We start from the raw sequence: 17655 nt of genomic DNA, 5'->3' as shown, positions 1-17655 counted from the left end.
TTCTGTGAAGAATCAATTTATATTAATTATATTAATTATTTATATTAATCATGTTGAAAAGTGGGTAGAAATTTTGATTCAATCATTTAATAGATGTTGCTGCTGAAAATGTTTGATTGATTGAAAGCTGAAAGCACTTAAATGGATTGCTGTATGAAAAATGGATTTAAATTACTGAAATAGGAGAACAACTGAATATTTCTCCTAGGAACAGTACCTGATTGAACAAATTATAGTTGCACAGACAGCGTAATTTCCCTATTCCACCAGATAAAGTCCTACTAAATTGGGCATTTGAAGTGATCAGTTTTTTTAGCGACCTTATATATATTTCTTAAAACCATGTAAAGTTTGTTTTGACCCATAAAAAAGCATCTGGAGATCCGTTGCAGATTAGCCTTATGTACAGGGCAAAAAATATCTTCCTTCCTGCTTGATGACTTGAAATAAACAAGAGTAAAGCAACATACTAGAGTATATCCCACATTTGCTTGTGTATTCCTCCCCTTTTTTACTAATTGTATCATGTGCGAATCAAGAAAGGAAAATTATATGAGCACGACATGTGCTCACATAATTTTACAAGGTCCAGTTAGACTAAGAACGTAACAAATAAAAAGTATTCAGGAATTCAAAAGTTATTTATACCCATAACTATGGCAATATAATTTATTTAAAACCAATCTGCATTTCAATAAGAATACACTGTAATATTAACATTACAATATCTAATAAAATATTATCATTTATACTTTGCATCTTAAATCTTGTTTGCTCCTATTGTTATCCACAGGTACGTCCCAGGTTTCAAATCATTCAGAGCCCTGGTACTGTGTTATTTGCTATAGTTTGCAAGTCATTTTATCATCACTATTGTTATTGTCTTTGTTCAATCTCTTTTTTATCATGCAGTGATTTTCAAAACCACCAAGAGCGTTAGATGTATGTCCGTGTGAAGCGTTTTGTTATAACTGCTTTATCAGTTAGAGCCCGTGCATCCAAAATCTATGAGCAAATCAATTAGTAAGATGAAAACAGCTAATAAGTAGACAAATTCATTTTAAAATTTTGGGAAATTCACTTTCTGAAAATCTTAAGGATGGAGAAAATTATGTCAGTATTTAAAAAACTTTGCACTAAAGGCTAGGGGAAAAGATATGCAAGTAAATATAGCATATGTAAAGTAAAACATATGTAAAATAAAATTCAAACTTTAATTTTCAATAGTTCCTTAACTTACTATTTTGATTTGGGTATTGTCCCTTTTTGTCCTAGAAATAGTAACTGCTTATAATTAATCTCTGTAAGCTGCATTATTTCAAAATTAATCCATGTCATGCAGACCTTAGATAGCATTAATAATGCAGATACTTATGTAAGGGTTCAGTCAATAATAATTTTAGATGCTTAAAATTAACCAATTAAAATACGTCTAAACCAAAACTTATTCTGAACCAAGATTTCATTTTGAACACGTTATAGTGTCTTTTTAGCTACTGTGTTGTCAACTCATTAGCATTATATCTGCAACTACTTCTTTATGCCATCCACACAAGTCTTTAGTATTTAATCATTATATATATATATATATATATATATATATATATATATGAAATATGAAGTTTAAAGTTATCTGCAAATTGAAAACAATTGGCTTTTTTTTTTTTTTTTTTTTTTAACCTTTTAGACTTCAATTCTCTTAGGATGGATTGAACTTCTGGCATATTATGAACCATCATCAAAGGAAACATTAAAATATTTTGAAAATGCTGATAAGTAAGTTGTGTATATCATTCACTAATTTTCTGCTGAACAATTTTTAACTTTTTATGCATGTTTTGGAGACTTGTAATTTGGAAAATTATTTGTGTAAATGTGTTGCATTGGTTAACAAAGGGTAATCTTTAAATGAATGTAATGAATTTTTTAGCTCAAATTTTTGTTTAAAGCATGTTACATATAAATTTATTTTGTGAAGCTTTTCTTAAATTGCAAAGGAATAATATTGTTATTATTTCTGAATATGTTAATGTATCAAATAAAGTTTGTAAAATTATTCATCAAAATTATTGCTTTTCCTTATGTATTTTGATAATTTTTATATGAAGATATGATAATTGAAGGAATGGATTGGTAAGGATGATAAAAATTTGCATCCATGAATAAAATACATAAACTGCTGTGCAACATCATATTGATAAATGGAAATGTCATACTATATGAGTAAAAAATTCTGGTTTGTTAATATGTTTCTTCCTGGATAAGTTTTTTATTAAGTGCCTCAGAACTAGCTGCCTTAGAAAACCAAACTTTGTCAAACATTTTTCATGGGAAATTGGCTTATGTTATATTTGGTGAAAACTCCAGGCAATTAACCATTTCTGATAATCAAACTTAGGGTGAACTGACAGTGCTTAATAATCTTGTGCTGTTGGCCAATTAATAGGATCAGGCTTATTCTTGGTATGAAAGAGAGATGAAGCTAGCTCTGAAGATTGTGGTTTAATTTTCCCCTGAAAATCATATTAATCTATGTATTATTTATCTTTACCAGTAATACGAAAAGTTTAATCTCTTTTTTTTTTCTACTTTTCATAAATACTCTATCTGGAGTCTATTTAATTCTTCTTCTAGGATATTAATGAAGTTTACATATGTGATTTTAAAGCAGGAGTTGTCTATCTTTTCTGTTTATTTATTGTTCTTTGTAGATATAGTTCAACTGTCTCAAATGCAACTTTGGCTGGCATTTTGCCAAAACACATAGATTCATCCAAAAGGGGCGTTATTACTTCCTGCGACGTGAAAGGTCACGTGAAAGTTTTCTCTTCTCCAGAGAAGAGAGAATTTATATGCTCGGGGAAAAGAAAGTCCCCATCCTTCCACCCTATTTTGAGAATAATTTGGTCCAAATGGTGCATGCGTGTTTGCGCTCATGGTCGCAGATGATGTGGTCGAACTATACCTCAGCTTTTAACTGAATTCTGTGTTCCTTTAATTGATAAATATTATGTGCGCACATCGTTATCAAAGGTTATTTATCTTCTATAATCACGTAAAATAACAGTATACTTTGATAAATAAACTACCAACATGTTTATGGCTCTCCTGACATTAATGGTAGGGATGATGTAGATGATTTTTGAAAAAAAAACTTTTTTTTGGCATGTTGATAAGAATGAGATTAAATTCCTCACATTTTGCTAATGTTTAATTTGTTCTTGTCTTTGGTTAGAACTTGGGTAAAACACCATGACCTTTCATGTCAACTCTGGCCTAACACAATAAAACTACAATGGTGAGGAATTGTCACAGTTTCTTTACATGTAGATCATCCTTCCATTCTCCACTGACACATGCTAAGTTATTCATGTATTTTAATAATTTAAAGTATATTCCCCATTTTTCTGGTGCAAGTTATGCTTATTGGGTGGTTTTTAGGGGAATGGTGCAGTGGAGCTTCAGCTTAAACTGTTTCCGGTTGAACCTTTAGAAATTTTTGACAATTAGAGAATATTCATCAAATTATTTTGGGGACCTTTGCCTTGAAAATAAATTATATGTAATATTTTACTTTTTATTAATTATTCTTTTCTTTAATTATTTATTTTACTTTCTATCGGCCATTTCAATATCTGTAATATTTTACTTTCATCATTTGAGAATGAACAGTAGATCTAATGAATTTTGTATTTCCCACATATTCCTTATAACAGAACTTCATGGTAAAATCGCAAAAAATGTAATAAATGTTATTTTAAAATGAATTAAACTGAATTCCAAACACACATGCTGTAAGACAGATGCTTAGAATTAAAAAAAAAATTAAATGTTAGTTGAGTAATTTAATATAAATTTTTATGTATAATTAATTCACCTCTTATATAGTATTCTTTTTTTTTTTTTTTTTTTTTTCAAATTTTTTGTTTCAGGCATATAGAGACAGGCGAATTCAGTACAATATAAATAAAGAAGTGAAATAGCTTCCAATATAAATATCCTATATTGTAAAAAATTGATGGGAACTTTTTCATTTGTTATTTGAGAGGTAAAACTCATGCCTTCTGGTCATTAAATGAAATAGTCTATTTTTTGCAGAAAGAAGCTGCAACAACAGCATGAAAATTGACTTTAAAGCTGTACCACAAAATAATTTGTGCTATTGCAGTGAAATTTGTGACTTGATTTATGTTGTATGCATTGTGCTGTATGTTTATAAGAGATGCATTTTAAATTATAAGTGTAATTTGTTAGTTAATTTTCTAATATAAATAATGCTTTTTGTGTATACCATATTATTATAGTTTAATAATAGATATTATATTTAACAAATTACATGTATTATGTTTTACATCTCTTCTATGTTTTTGCATATGTAGACTGATAAAACTTTTTTTTTTTTTTTTTCTTTTTTTTTTTTCAGTTCATCACCGGAAGTTGTATTTGGTCATGCAAAGTACTTTGAGAAAGAAGGAAATTTTATTAAAGCTTTAGAGCACTTAAGTCAGGGTAGTGTTTTGTTTCCTAATTATCCACCAGTTTTTATTGAAAAGATGAAAATTCATGTAACCTTAAAAGATTGGGATGAGGCAATGCTTGCTGCAGATAGGTGAGCATATCTGTGTAATAAAACAGAATCAAATATTAATTTTTAAGCATTTCTTCCCTTTGTTTAATGCTTATTTATTCAGAGTACAAATGTGCTTTTATCTTAACTATCATTTTGCTAACATTATGATTATTAAATAATAGTAACCTTTTGTAAATGTTTATTTTCTGTGGAAAAGAAGGTGAAAAGGACAGACAAAACTGCATTTACTTTGTAGCACAGTTATATTTTGTAGTTGATATTCTGCTCCATATTTTTGCAGTAGAATGTTTTGTCATTTCAATACCAAGAAGGTAAATCATGAAAATAAAATAACATGATTTTAATGTTATTTTTACATATCTTTTCAAAAATTTTAATTTAATTTGTTTAATATTTGGATTAAACAATTATTGTCAATTTACAGAGATAAAATAAAATAAAAATTTAACTATAAGTTTACTTATTATATATGCAGTTTGCTTGACATATATTTACTGTTGTACTCTCACTGTTAAATTTTATGGTTTACAGGGCTTTATTTTTAGATGAGAATTGTATAGAAGCTTTGAGATTTACTGTCATTCATATGTTAACTCAGGGGGCTGAATCTGAAGAGGTATGTTGATATTTAAAAATTTTTTTATTAGCTTTGCATTAAGATCAAGTTTGACAAAAATTATTTTGCAGATTTCTATATGGTGCTTTAAAATATGTTACATGCACTTTATAAGGAATTGATGCTAAAAATGAGTAAAAGTTTTTTTGAATTCATTTTACTGTGTAAAATATTTAATTAATTCATAGAATGAAATTTGTATAATTTACGCTGTATGAAATGAGAAATTGCTTTTCACTAACTTATAGAATTTTTAATAATTAAGAACTATAGAATATTTGTTAATCTTTTGAAAATCTGATTCGAAATTTCCTGTGCTTTGTTATGGTATGTTTGCTTTGTTCATGTACATGAAAATATTTTTAATTATATGATATATAAAAAGCCTTTGCAATAGGCAAAATTATATTGAAATCTAAAGAAGGTCTTGTTTGCTTTGCTTCCTTATTAGATTGAAGAAAAACTTAAAACATTGTTCTTTACAATGTCAAAAGGTGAACCAAGGAATTCAGACCTGTTTTGTGAAACAGCTCAACTTATTTCAGGGTTGGTAAGTGCACAAATTTTATTACCGGTGTGTTGTTTAAAGTTATTTATTCATTTATTATAGCTTTAATGTTTGAGAGTATCTTAAGAATAATTATTTTCTCTGAAGATTTTGGACAGTGGTAACAATATATTGTAATGACTTAAATTGTTGTGTATGTTTACAAAGCTGAAATTGATTAAATTGATATTAACATTGTGCTTATTTGTATGATGTAATGCAGTATCATTATTAATCATTGAATTCCAGAGTGGCCAACTTTACCGATTTTCGACCGCCCTCCCGCCAACCCGATTTACAATAAAATTCTCCCGACTTTTTCTTATTCTTAAAATTTCTCACGATTTTTATGGAACTTGGCTTAATACTATGTTATATGAACAAAAAACAAAAAAAAAAAAAAAAAAAAAAAAAAAAAAAAAGTGATTTTGCACGTTTGAAAACAATTGAATTTTCACTAGATTATATCTAAAACAAAACTTTGCAAATTAGATAACTTTTGCTTTGTGAGTGAAAGTATATATGTATCCAGAAACGTCGTTCTCCAGTTCTCCAATGGGCATCATGCTCCACTGCTTGTCATCTGGCATATATTAACCAATGAGGACAAAGCAAGCTGTTATTTGGATGTTCTTTAGTTATTTCGGTCATTTTGTCCCGAGTTGTGTGAGTACACATGCACTTCGGAAAATAGTTTTAGAAATTATCATCTTTTGCTATGTCTTCGAGAAAGGTAAAATACTCGTGTATGTTTCAAAAATTGTACACAGCTGACTTTCCTTCCATTATTTCCTCAAGGAAATGTAATAAATTTGTGATGTGTACCACCTGTTGGTGCGATTTTTCGCACACGAGGACACATGAGTTGTTTTGAAAAAAAACAAAAAATTAAATTTTTCTTCAGAAACAAAGGATCGAAAAGTTATTAATGCAGAATGTCTGTTCTCTGCCTTTTCACTGGAGCACAACCTGCCACTGAATGCATCGAATCACGCTGCAGCTTTATTTAGAAAAATGTTTCCTGATAGTGAAATCGCTAAGAAATACTCAAGTACAAGAACCAAAACGGGTGCAATTGTTAAAGAAATGGATTTGAAAAATAAATCTTCAGTTATTGATTGCATTAAAACAGCTCCGTTCTGCCTCTCTATGGATGGAAGCAATAATACCGATTCAAAACTGTATCCAATTGTTGTTTGTTTTTTTAATCCAGAGTCTTCAGAAAATGAGTGCAGTTTACTTTCTGTCCCCACTTTAGAAGAACATTTGATGGGCTTTAATATAGCACAGCTAATTATTAAAACTTTAAAGAAAATGTAGTCCCTCTGGATAATTGCTTAGCACTTGGTGCCGATAATGCACCAGTATTGGTAGGCTTGAAGTTGGTATTACCAGTATTGGTGTTGCAGGCATCTTAGGAAAATTCAGATTTGCAGATTATGAGGTGCACCTGTCCCCTCTTAAATTTAGCAGCTGAAAAAGGGACAGCTTCTTTACCAATAAATGTGGATAACCACATTGTTGATATTTATTATTATCTTGAAAGGAGTTCTAAAAGGAAGGAAAAATTGAAACAGTTGCAACAGCTGCATAACAGCAGTTTACAATTAGAAAACTTGGATGAAGTTTTAAAATCAGCTGGGATTGACACCCAGTGGAGTTTAATTAGAAAACTGAAAGATGCTGATGGAATTTTAAAATATAGTGAACTGTCTAGAATTATGTTGGCATCTTGACAGTTCCCCATAGTAATGCAGAGTGTGAGAGGATTTTCAGTATTGTTGCAAAAACGAGGACTAAATTTAGATCTAATATTAGTGATGACACATTAGAAAAACTTTTATTAGCAAAAGCAGGCCTGTGTGGCAATTGCTATGAACAAAATTATGAAGTTTCTTTCTTAAAGAAAGCAAAATCTGCCACTGTTTATAACATTTGTTCGAAAACTGATTAAAGTTTTTTCTTTGTTTGTTTGTTTACTTAAACGATGCAAGTAATAAAAATGTTTTTTATGTTCAAAGTATTTTTATGTTGCTTGCATTTAAGAATTAGTTACTACGAGGGCCATCCAGGAAGTAGATTACGTTTCCGTCTGTGTCCGCTAGGGGCGGGGCTAGCGCGGCCATCTTGGGGTCAGAGCGTTGCGCAGCTCAGTCTGCATCTAGCCATGCTAGTGAGAGGTTCGTGCTGTGCTCCGTTCAGATACTGTGACGGTTTGAAATGTCTGCGTTAATTGAAAATCCCGCGAGCTGCGAGGTGCGCTCAGTAATAAGGTTTCTGACTGCAAAAAACTGTAAACCGATAGAAATCTATCGGCAGCTTCGTGAAGTGTATGGGGACAACATTATCACTGAAGGTGGAGTGCGTCAGTGGGTCATAAGATTTCAAAATGGCCGAACCAATGTTCACGACGAAGATCAAAGTGGGAGACCCAGCATAGTGACCGCCGAACTTCTCGAAAAAGTCGATGCTAAAGTCCGTGAAAATCGAAATTTCACAATAACGGAACTTTCTTTGAGTTTTCCACAAATTTCGCGAAGTTTGTTGCACGAAACCATCAGCGAAAAGCTTGGTTACCACAAGTTTTGTGCAAGATGGAAGGCAAGAAGAGGTAACGAAGTGGTTGAAGGCGCAGGCGGCCGAATTTTTCGACGAAGGAATTTCCAAGCTCGTACATCGCTACGATAAATGCCTTAATTTGTATGGTGACTATGTAGAAAAGTAGTATTTGAGTGTGGCTTTCATCTGTATATAATAAAATTTGTTTCCTATACTTTGTTTATTTTTTTATTCCAAAACGTAATCTACTTTCTGGATAGCCCTCGTATTTAAAGTTAATTCATTATTCAAAACTATATTTTCATCATTTAAAAAGTCTTTCTAACATTGTGAAAAATCTCCCGATTTCTTAAAAAATGTACATGTTCATGAGGTTTTTCAATTGTACTTACATTACAGCATTTCCTTTCTGCTGGTCCCCAGAACAGCTGTAATGTGGTTTTGAAATTCCTCTAATGTTCACAACAGTATAATCATGAGCACTCTCTTTAACATACACCCAAAGGGAAAAAAAATCATTGAATATAAGGAAAGGAGATCTTTGTAAGGCATCTGAATAATGTCTTCCCATGTCTGCCAGTTTAACGACATGGGATTGATCATTAAGATAATAACATACCTTGCCATGCTTTTTCAGTCCAATATGATGCCCATCTCTCCTTTATAAGCTTACTGACCTAGGAATTCTAGGAAATATTTTTGAGCTTATTGTGGATTAATTTAGAAATAGAAAAATTGTTTTTGTTTCGTATAATATTAACCAGGCCCTTACTGTAAATACTTACAGGGGTTGCCTTCAGGGGTCTTCCAGTGCTTCTCTGTACTGGAACCTCATTGCTAATGAACTTTTGAAAAGACAACTGGATGATCATATTAATTTATTTACTTATGACAGTGGCCTCTTGGCTGTTATTAAAGGAACATTTTGGATAATATTGAAAAAAAATTAAAGAATTAGCAATATATTTAGAAGATTGGGAGATAAAAGAAAATTTGAAGTTTGACATTAGTAAGACAAATACAATTTATTTTCCCCTTGGAGGTAAGTAGACATGTAGATCCAACTTAAAATATTGACATGAAAAAAGTTAGATTTAAAGAAGAATTTAAATGGCTTGGCATTGTAATTGATAATTATTTTAATTTTGTCTCCCATTTTAAAGCTGTTCAAAGGAAAACTGATTATATTTCAAATTATTATAAGAAAAATTTTCCAAGCGATGTACTTTCTGCTAAAAATACTATTCTGAGAGCTATCTATGAAAATATTGTGGTTCCTCAGCTCATGTATGGTATAGGAACATAATGTAGCTGGGCAGGAGAGCTTGTTCAATTGCTTTCTAAACTTAATTCGATCCAGAAAGCTTGGATTTTAGTATTTACTAGATGCTTCCAAACTGCTTCTATGGAGCTTGCCTCTGTTTTAGCTGGTGCACTTTCACTCTTCGAATTGTTTGTTTATTATTATGATAAATTTCTTCTTAGAACTGCAAATGTGGAATTAAAGGTTTATAGGGACTGTATAGTTACCCGATGTGCCTTTGAAAAATTTAATATCAATCATATTTACCCAGCTAAGGAATTTTTATTCGCTATCAGAGGAGTATCCCACAAGTTAGTAAAATAGCTATTTATACTCGTGAGTTGCGGGATGGGAGATAATATTGCTTTTGTATTTGTTATTTTCTACTGTGGAATAGAAATTAAGGCTGCTATAAATTAAATTTTTATAATAATGTATATCAGGCAGAAGCCGCAGCATTGTTTTATTCCCTAAAATTGATTAAAATAAATTTAAGGAAAGGATATAATATTCGTATTTATTCTGATTGTCTGCTTTTCAGACTCTGCCCCATCCAGACCAGACGAACCTACTGGTTTTTGAAATAATAGAATTATATAAAGAATTTAAGAATGAGCATAATATTATTTTTAATCGGGTCAAGCAACACATGGGAGATTCCGGGAATGAGAGAACACATGCGCTAGCAAAAGATGTAGTGATTGATTCTCAGGCTCAGCAAATTGAACTATAGGGTCTAAAACGAAAGCTTTGACTGTCATGAAAACATATGTGTATGGGAATTGGAAGGCATGGGAGAATGCAGATTGCAATGTAGATTACCTGAAATGTGTGCAAATTTGAAAAGGTTTTTCTTATACTGATATTGATTTAAACCGAATTTTGACTGGACATGGCTGCATTGCTATTTATTTTAAGAGATTTAATTTACTAGATTACAACAGCTGCAGTTTTTTAACGGATTGGGTACTGCTAGGCACTTGTGGAGTCTTGCACTTATTTTGCTGATATTTGCAGGGATTTATTTATATTGAAGATCGAATAGTCAGTAATTACGATTTGGCAAGAAAAGTGGTACAGAGGATCATGGAGAGAATATATAATAACAACAGAGCAGTTGAAACATTTGTCTAGTTTTTTTTTTTTTTTTTTTTTTTTTTTTTTTTTTTTTGTGTGTGTGTGTGTGAATAGTTATATGTTTTGTGTGTTTGTTTCATTTTTATTAGCATATTATGATTTTTAAGTTGTTTTAAGCGGTTTTCTTTTAAGTTGATTTTGTTCTCTGTTTTTTTCCCCCTCTCTTTTAGAAGGCCAATTTTTCTCTTTTAGAGAGCCAATATTTCTATTATCAATATGTATTTGCTTATAAGATTGTATACAGTACATTGATGTTCGCCCACCAGCGGCTGAGCGGTAAAGTCACTGAACACTGGTAGTTCGGTCCGAGGTTCGAATCCCGCGAACAGGCTGGCTGCATGGGTGTTTTCGTGGTTTTCCCCATGTGTAACGTGTATACGAGCCAGTTTCCCTTAGAAAGTCCTCCACGAAAGGCATCCCTCCTCTTAGGCAGATAGCCCTAGTGTGCTTTGCCATAATTAAATACACCACACACCATACATTGATGTTCTGTTTTGGCCCTGTGTTTATTATTTTGTTTTGTTTCCTTATTTTAACTTTTTTGTTACTCTAGCTCAGAGCTTTGTTTTTATTTGCAGCTAGCTTTCTCATTTTACTTCTGTTGTTAGGGGCACTGCTGGCTTCCTGGTTTCCATCATTTTTGGTTTTTACTTGGAACAACCCTTTTTGCCATGGAGTTTTTGGCCAGATGGGCGGGTTGTTCCTGTAGCATATCTTGCTATGCTAGTGAGCGGAAGCCCCATCTTGTTACAATATAAATTTTTTGTCATCTTTTGTTTAAGAAAAAAAACTTAATTTAATCATACTGGGATATAATATACCTATCCTACTGTTCTCAAATAACAAGGGGCCCATACACTTTTATCTGTGAAATGGCACAAGTACATTTATTGTGGAATCTCACCTCTGTTCAGTGAGAACATGGTAATTTTCCATCACACATCTGGATATTTTGACAATTTACCAGTGCATACAAATGAAATGTCACTTTATCACAAAATGGTAGGTGGTTTTTCACACATGAGATTTCAAAACTCATATCACTTGATATATATCTAGCTCTAAATATTGTAATATTGGCAAATGATGTGTTTGCATCTGCAATTGATTTGCACCGAATGGTTGACTGCCAAATACCAAGCTGTTGGCTAACAAGATGTGTTGATTTTTATGATACTGCAACTGTCTTCTGTGTTTCATTAGAAATGCTTGGTTTGGTTGTCCAAGGCTGTTTCTTTTACACAGGTAATAAGTGTTCTTGAAATATTGATACTATCGCAGAATACTCTGATAGCTTAGTGGACTTATATCATTCTGCCTTCAAAATCCTCATTGTCTAATAAAAAATGGATAAACAATTTGCATATTCTAAAATCCAAAATGGTTTCTCCTGTAAACTTACAATTCTGAAAACTGAAATAAACTGACAGATGTGAAAACCATTACCATTTAGCACTATCTACTGGCATTTTAAAATTAAAAAAAAAAAAAAAAATCATTGCATGGCGTACATGACACTGGACTGAAGAGACTAATCGGACCTCTTTGCTTATAAGCAATGCTGAGCTGGTAAGAGTGGAATCATTATGCCGTACCTATGCAACATTGGTCCTGAACGGACAAAGGGCTTAGTACTGTTATTACTACATGATTAGAAATCTCAATGAAGATTTTTCAACATTTCAAAAATAAAATAATGTAAATTAAAATTGTAAACAAATAAATGTATAGAAATTAACAGATTAAAGTGAGTTTCACAAAGGTTTGAAAATTTGTGTAAAACAAATAAGTTAACAGTGATCTAATTTTTTTCAATTACTTTTGCTTGTTTGTTTTGGCAAAATGATATATTGTATGTATACATTTTCATCATATAACTCTTAAATGCAACATTTTATTACAGAATTGCCACACGACCAGGAAACCTGGAAAAAGTCGGGGAATTCAAAAATGCTCAGGGAAAAGTTAAGGAATTTAATTAATTTAGTCAAAATCTTGAAATGTCGGGATTTCATATGACGATCCCCCCCCAAAAAAGCAAGTTTTGCGGTAATGTTGGAAGCAGTCACTTTTTCGGGGAATTATGTATCACGTGAGCGTCATTCAGGCAGCTAGCATTGAGTCAATTTTTGCAGCTCCAATCAGATTATCTTTTAGAAGGGCAAAGCAAGTTTCCAGCAAATTTGGTTTCCAGTAACATCGAGAATCTAGAGACTTGCATGCACAACTGCAGTGTATGTTGAACTAAAGAAAATGTCTTCCTATTCTCATACAAAACAAAATTGGTAAAACTCGTATAAAACTAGTCGCCCAGACTGTATAGTGGTTAGGGGAGTCTATTACGGTACCGAAGGGCCCGGGTAAGACATGGATGTATGTAAATGTATAGTGTGGGTGTGGAGCATTCTAAATATGCCGTGAACCGAAAGTCCTCTCTCATGTAAACTGGTGGGAGACCCCCGAATACCCCCCCTCGAAATTGGGGGTGGAAAATAGAAGTCCAGCCTCTCTTTGGAGTAGGCTCTGGCAACCATTGTTCCATGTAATATGGACAAGACAACAACAACAAAATCAGTTTAATCTAAGTATAGGGTACTATGGAGGTTAGAATAGCCTCCATGTACTACTCTGTTCTAACCTCCATGTACACAGGAGTTGGCAACATTATGATGATTGGTGATAATTTTCAAAATCATGCCAAGGCCATAGTGTATACTAGGATTTTGCCACAAAATCTTTTAAACCTTTCTTTTTTTCTTTTTAATAAATGCCTTATTTGTCATTTTGCGGTAAAATAATAATAATAAAAAATTAGTCATCTAGGCTAACCATTTAATATAACTGCATTTGCCAAAATTTCATTGATTATTGTAATTCAGTTTTTAAGTTATTAACTTTATTTTAATGTTATTCATATAATTTAATTTTGCTTCTTCCCTCTAAATTTAATTGTTATTAGTTAATAATAATTTCAAATTTCAGACAATTTTTTCTCTGGCATAATTCTGAAACTAATTCTAGCAGTACGATGACATACTGTCGTGAAATTTAATGCACATACTTTTAGCTTATCTATGCTGCTAAATAAATACAGTACAAAGTCCGAAATGTGGACATCCAATATCCGGAATGATCTAAATTCCGGACCTTAAAACCACTACCAACGTTTTTCTTGTAGACTTACGCATGCACATTTGTTCCCCCCTCCGCGTTTAATAAAATATCTATGGAGTCCCAATTTTTTATTTCATTTTGACACTAAAGAAACATCTTGTTATTGAAGAAATAATCATTTTAGCATAAGTTTGTATGATCAGTAATTTGGCTCCCTTGCTGTGTATCTGCTTGGCACACATCTCAAACGAAAACATTCCAAATAGATGCATCGTTGATCTGACGCCAACCTGGCGAATCATTATTTATTATACTGTCCTTTCATCACCACATGTTTATCAAAACATGACAAATTCAGTAATGACTCACATAGCGATGCCTAAATAATTTTGTTATGTCAGTAATTGAATAATAAAGGAGTATGGTAAACTTTTATGTTGACATTACGCTTGACAATGATTACAGATTCATGTTAAATGCGCTAAAAAATATTGACAAGGAAAAATTTACCAAAAATTTCTTTCCATATGCTAAAAATAGATTTTGTTGATGATACTTATAGAGCCAAAGATTACATTTAAGGCTATTTGAAAATTCACATAAAGCCAGAACCAGCACCAGGGCTCATATGTCCGCAACGAGTCACAGAATTTAGGACCCATACAGATAGCATCAGGTGGTAAGATATATAGCGCCCGCCCTCAATACGGCTTAAGTATATGTGGGAATTTATTTATTCAGAATATAAGCCTTAAGCATGTGCAAGAAATAGACATAAGTATAATAAATAACTAAACTAATACAATTTAGGCTTAATTGTCTCAGTGCGCTATAGAAGCAACATAAAATATAACGGAACAACTTGTCATTAGTCGCCAAGCTCATAATGAATAGCCAAATATATATAGTGAACGATAGCTAAATTTGATGATGATAGCCGGGAATTTAAAAGGTTTTTGGATATCGCAAAACAAAAGGGAAATTTTCCAATTAAAAGCTTTTTAAAGAAATGTAGAGAGGCGATAATAAATGAAGATGATATTAAAAGAAGTTTTTCATTGGGATGACAATGGTTTTCAATCATCAATCAATGTCATGGAGATCTGCAATCATCAATCAATGGCGAAATCTGCAGTATGGTTCTAGATCGAGAAAATACCGCTACTGATAGTGAAGAAAGTGACAGAGAAGTTACTGGAAACAAAACAAAACAAAAAAAAAAAAAATTCTATTGATAAATTAGTCAGAATTCTTGACACAGCAGTTACAGGACATCAAAAAAGTAACTGAACAAGAGATTATGTCTGTCTACAGAATTAAAGAGAAAGAATTAGTACAAAAATTGAAGCAACTTAAACAACTTACATTGAAAGAAATGTTTAATAAGGTAAACAGATAAATATTAAGCGTCCCTTTTTTTTTTTTTTTGTAAATTTTGATGCCCTTTAGATCATAAATACTTCGTTATTTCATAAATCATGATTTCATATTTTTTATTTTATAATTCTTGCATGCCATCTTACTAGATTTAAATTGATGATCTAATATCTGGAAAAATCTCAAATCCGCACTCATCGAAGTTCCGACGAGTCCGGATTTTAGACTTTGTACTGTATAAAATACCTTGAATGTATTTTAAAGTTTCATTAGATTTCTTTCTTTCGTTTAGCTGCAAAAAAGCGATTTTTTAATCCAGATTGGGCAGATTCTAATCTTAGTTTTCAGTGGAGAAAACAACTCCTATTATAATTATAGTTGTAATGCTTTGTGGATTATATATAATTACAAAATAGTTTTTTAAAAACAAAATATGAACATGCCTAATATTTTTGCACATCAAACTGCTAAAAAATTATCAGTAAAGACATAAAGTAAAAAATTTAAAACTAATTTTTTGACAAAGACCCAAAGTTGAAATTCGTAATTTATAAATTTTCAAATAATCCTATAAATGTAAAAAAGAATTAAAAAAATTTTAAAACAAAAATTTTTCAAATAAGCAACATCCCAATTAAAGAAATTTAAAGAGAAAGTGAAATAATAAAATACTTTAGTGGAAATTTAAAATCAAAATTTTCACTAAAGTTTTATCATTTCACTTATGTTTTGAATTCTTTGGATTGTATACTATTTGTTTAAAGGTAAAATTTTGATTTGAATTTTTCACTGAAGTATTTTATTATTTCACTTACATTTTCAATTTTTTAAATAGAATTCTCTTTATTTAAGGTACCTGATTCTATTTAGATTTTACTTTGCTTTTCCCCCTTGCTTTGGGGAGAGGCCAGAATTTTCATGTGAACTATTATAATTAAAATACATTGAAATGGTTCATTGGCTAATTCTGGATACAGAAATCAAGGATTTTTGTGGAAGAGAGATTTCTGTTCATTTCAGTGTTCCTCCTCCTGTCAAAATGGCATTGAAGTTGATTGAATTCCTCTTCTGTTATGTTAATTTTTCTTTAAATTTTTTAAGTTTTTGAATTGGGATATTGCTTGTTTGAAAAGTTTTGGTGTTTAACATTTTTTAAATTCTTTTTTACATTTATAGGATTATTTGAAATTTATTAATTATGAATTTCCATTTTTGGGCTTTGTGAAAAATTAGTTCTAAATTTCTTGCTTCATGTCTTTATGTATATTACATATTTAATGTAATTGGCAAATTTTTGTGTTTTCAAGTGGTACTATAATTAATTTACCTCTTACCTCTCAGCACAGCCAACGTGGACACGGATAAAGTAGAATTTTCTTAGAACACACCTGGAAAACCTGGAAAAGTCAGGGAATTTTAATCTCCAGTTTGAGTGGCAACCCTGTTATTATCAATACCATCATTATTATCATTAGTGCATAATTAGAAATGTTTGTGAAGATGTCTCTGTGCTACAAATATATAAGTAAAACTTGTAATCTTAAATGTTTTCTCAAAATTGTAAAAAGCACATTGTTCACCTCTCATAATTACATGTTAAAAGTGTATATTATTACACAGTAAAAGCTTGGTTATCCAGAAAGCTCAGGAAATGCAAAATGCCTGATGAGGGAAAATTCCGTATAGTTGAATATATAAAAGTGTAGTTTATGGAAGAAAAGCCAAATGAATGGGAGAAGAAATTTCTAGTCTAATATTCTAAAGTCATCTTTTATGGTTATCAATTTGAATATCAAAGGCATAATGTAAAATTATATAACATGCCATACACATAACATTGCCTTGAGAAGGAAATGTGCAATCTCAATATATGATGTGTAACATTCAAAGAATTTTTAAATTAATTTTATGCAGATATTTTGTAAAAATTTTCTTTTTACATTGCTTTTTATATCCAAATCCTTTGTAGTACACAGCAGCTGTTATATACCGTATTTGACGGCATATAAGACGCACCCTTATTTAGACGGCCACACACAAGGGAAAAAAGTTTCAATAGCGTGGTTTCTTTTAGTTCTCACTTTTCGTAAAAGCCAAATAAACAATTATTGAATGCAATTACCTTCACATATAAGACTGTGTCCTTCACATATCAGGTAACTTTTTTGAGACCAAATTTAGGAAAAAAAGTGCATCTTATATGCCATCAAATACGGTACTAAAAAAGAATATAATTTTTTTTAAAAAATGTATCTATATCTAAATAAAGAAATTTTAAATCCTAGAAAAGGTCATTTAAAACACCTGAAGTTACCTATCTTAATTCCAGAAACACTGTAAAATAAGTTACTAAGTAAATTACAAATTATGAACTAAGAAACCTTTTAAAATAACAGAAAAAATTTAGAAAT

General features: G+C 31.2%; 1 protein-coding gene across 4 annotated transcripts in view; it reads left to right on the top strand.

Annotated features, from left to right (window-relative positions):
• The window catches only part of LOC118181851 (tetratricopeptide repeat protein 21B-like), a 226943-nt gene that overhangs the window by 43786 nt on the left and 165502 nt on the right, over window positions 1–17655 (top strand). For all 4 annotated transcript variants that reach the window (XR_015039192.1, XM_085809770.1, XM_085809769.1 and 1 more), the window contains exons 6-9: window positions 1688–1776; window positions 4424–4609; window positions 5123–5207; window positions 5659–5757. Coding sequence is in view for 3 of the 4 variants with exons in the window: in XM_085809770.1 (XP_085665896.1) it covers window positions 1688–1776; window positions 4424–4609; window positions 5123–5207; window positions 5659–5757 (459 nt within the window). In the remaining variant the exon portion in view is untranslated. The remainder of the gene's footprint in view (window positions 1–1687; window positions 1777–4423; window positions 4610–5122; window positions 5208–5658; window positions 5758–17655) is intronic.

This window comes from Stegodyphus dumicola, chromosome X2, assembly GCF_044657685.1.
Source record: "Stegodyphus dumicola isolate Sdum_Otavi_A_Nest chromosome X2, ASM4465768v1".
NCBI classification, from domain to species: domain Eukaryota; kingdom Metazoa; phylum Arthropoda; class Arachnida; order Araneae; family Eresidae; genus Stegodyphus; species Stegodyphus dumicola.
The sequence above is the reverse complement of the archived record's forward strand: the minus strand, read 5'-3'. Positions and strand labels throughout refer to the sequence as shown.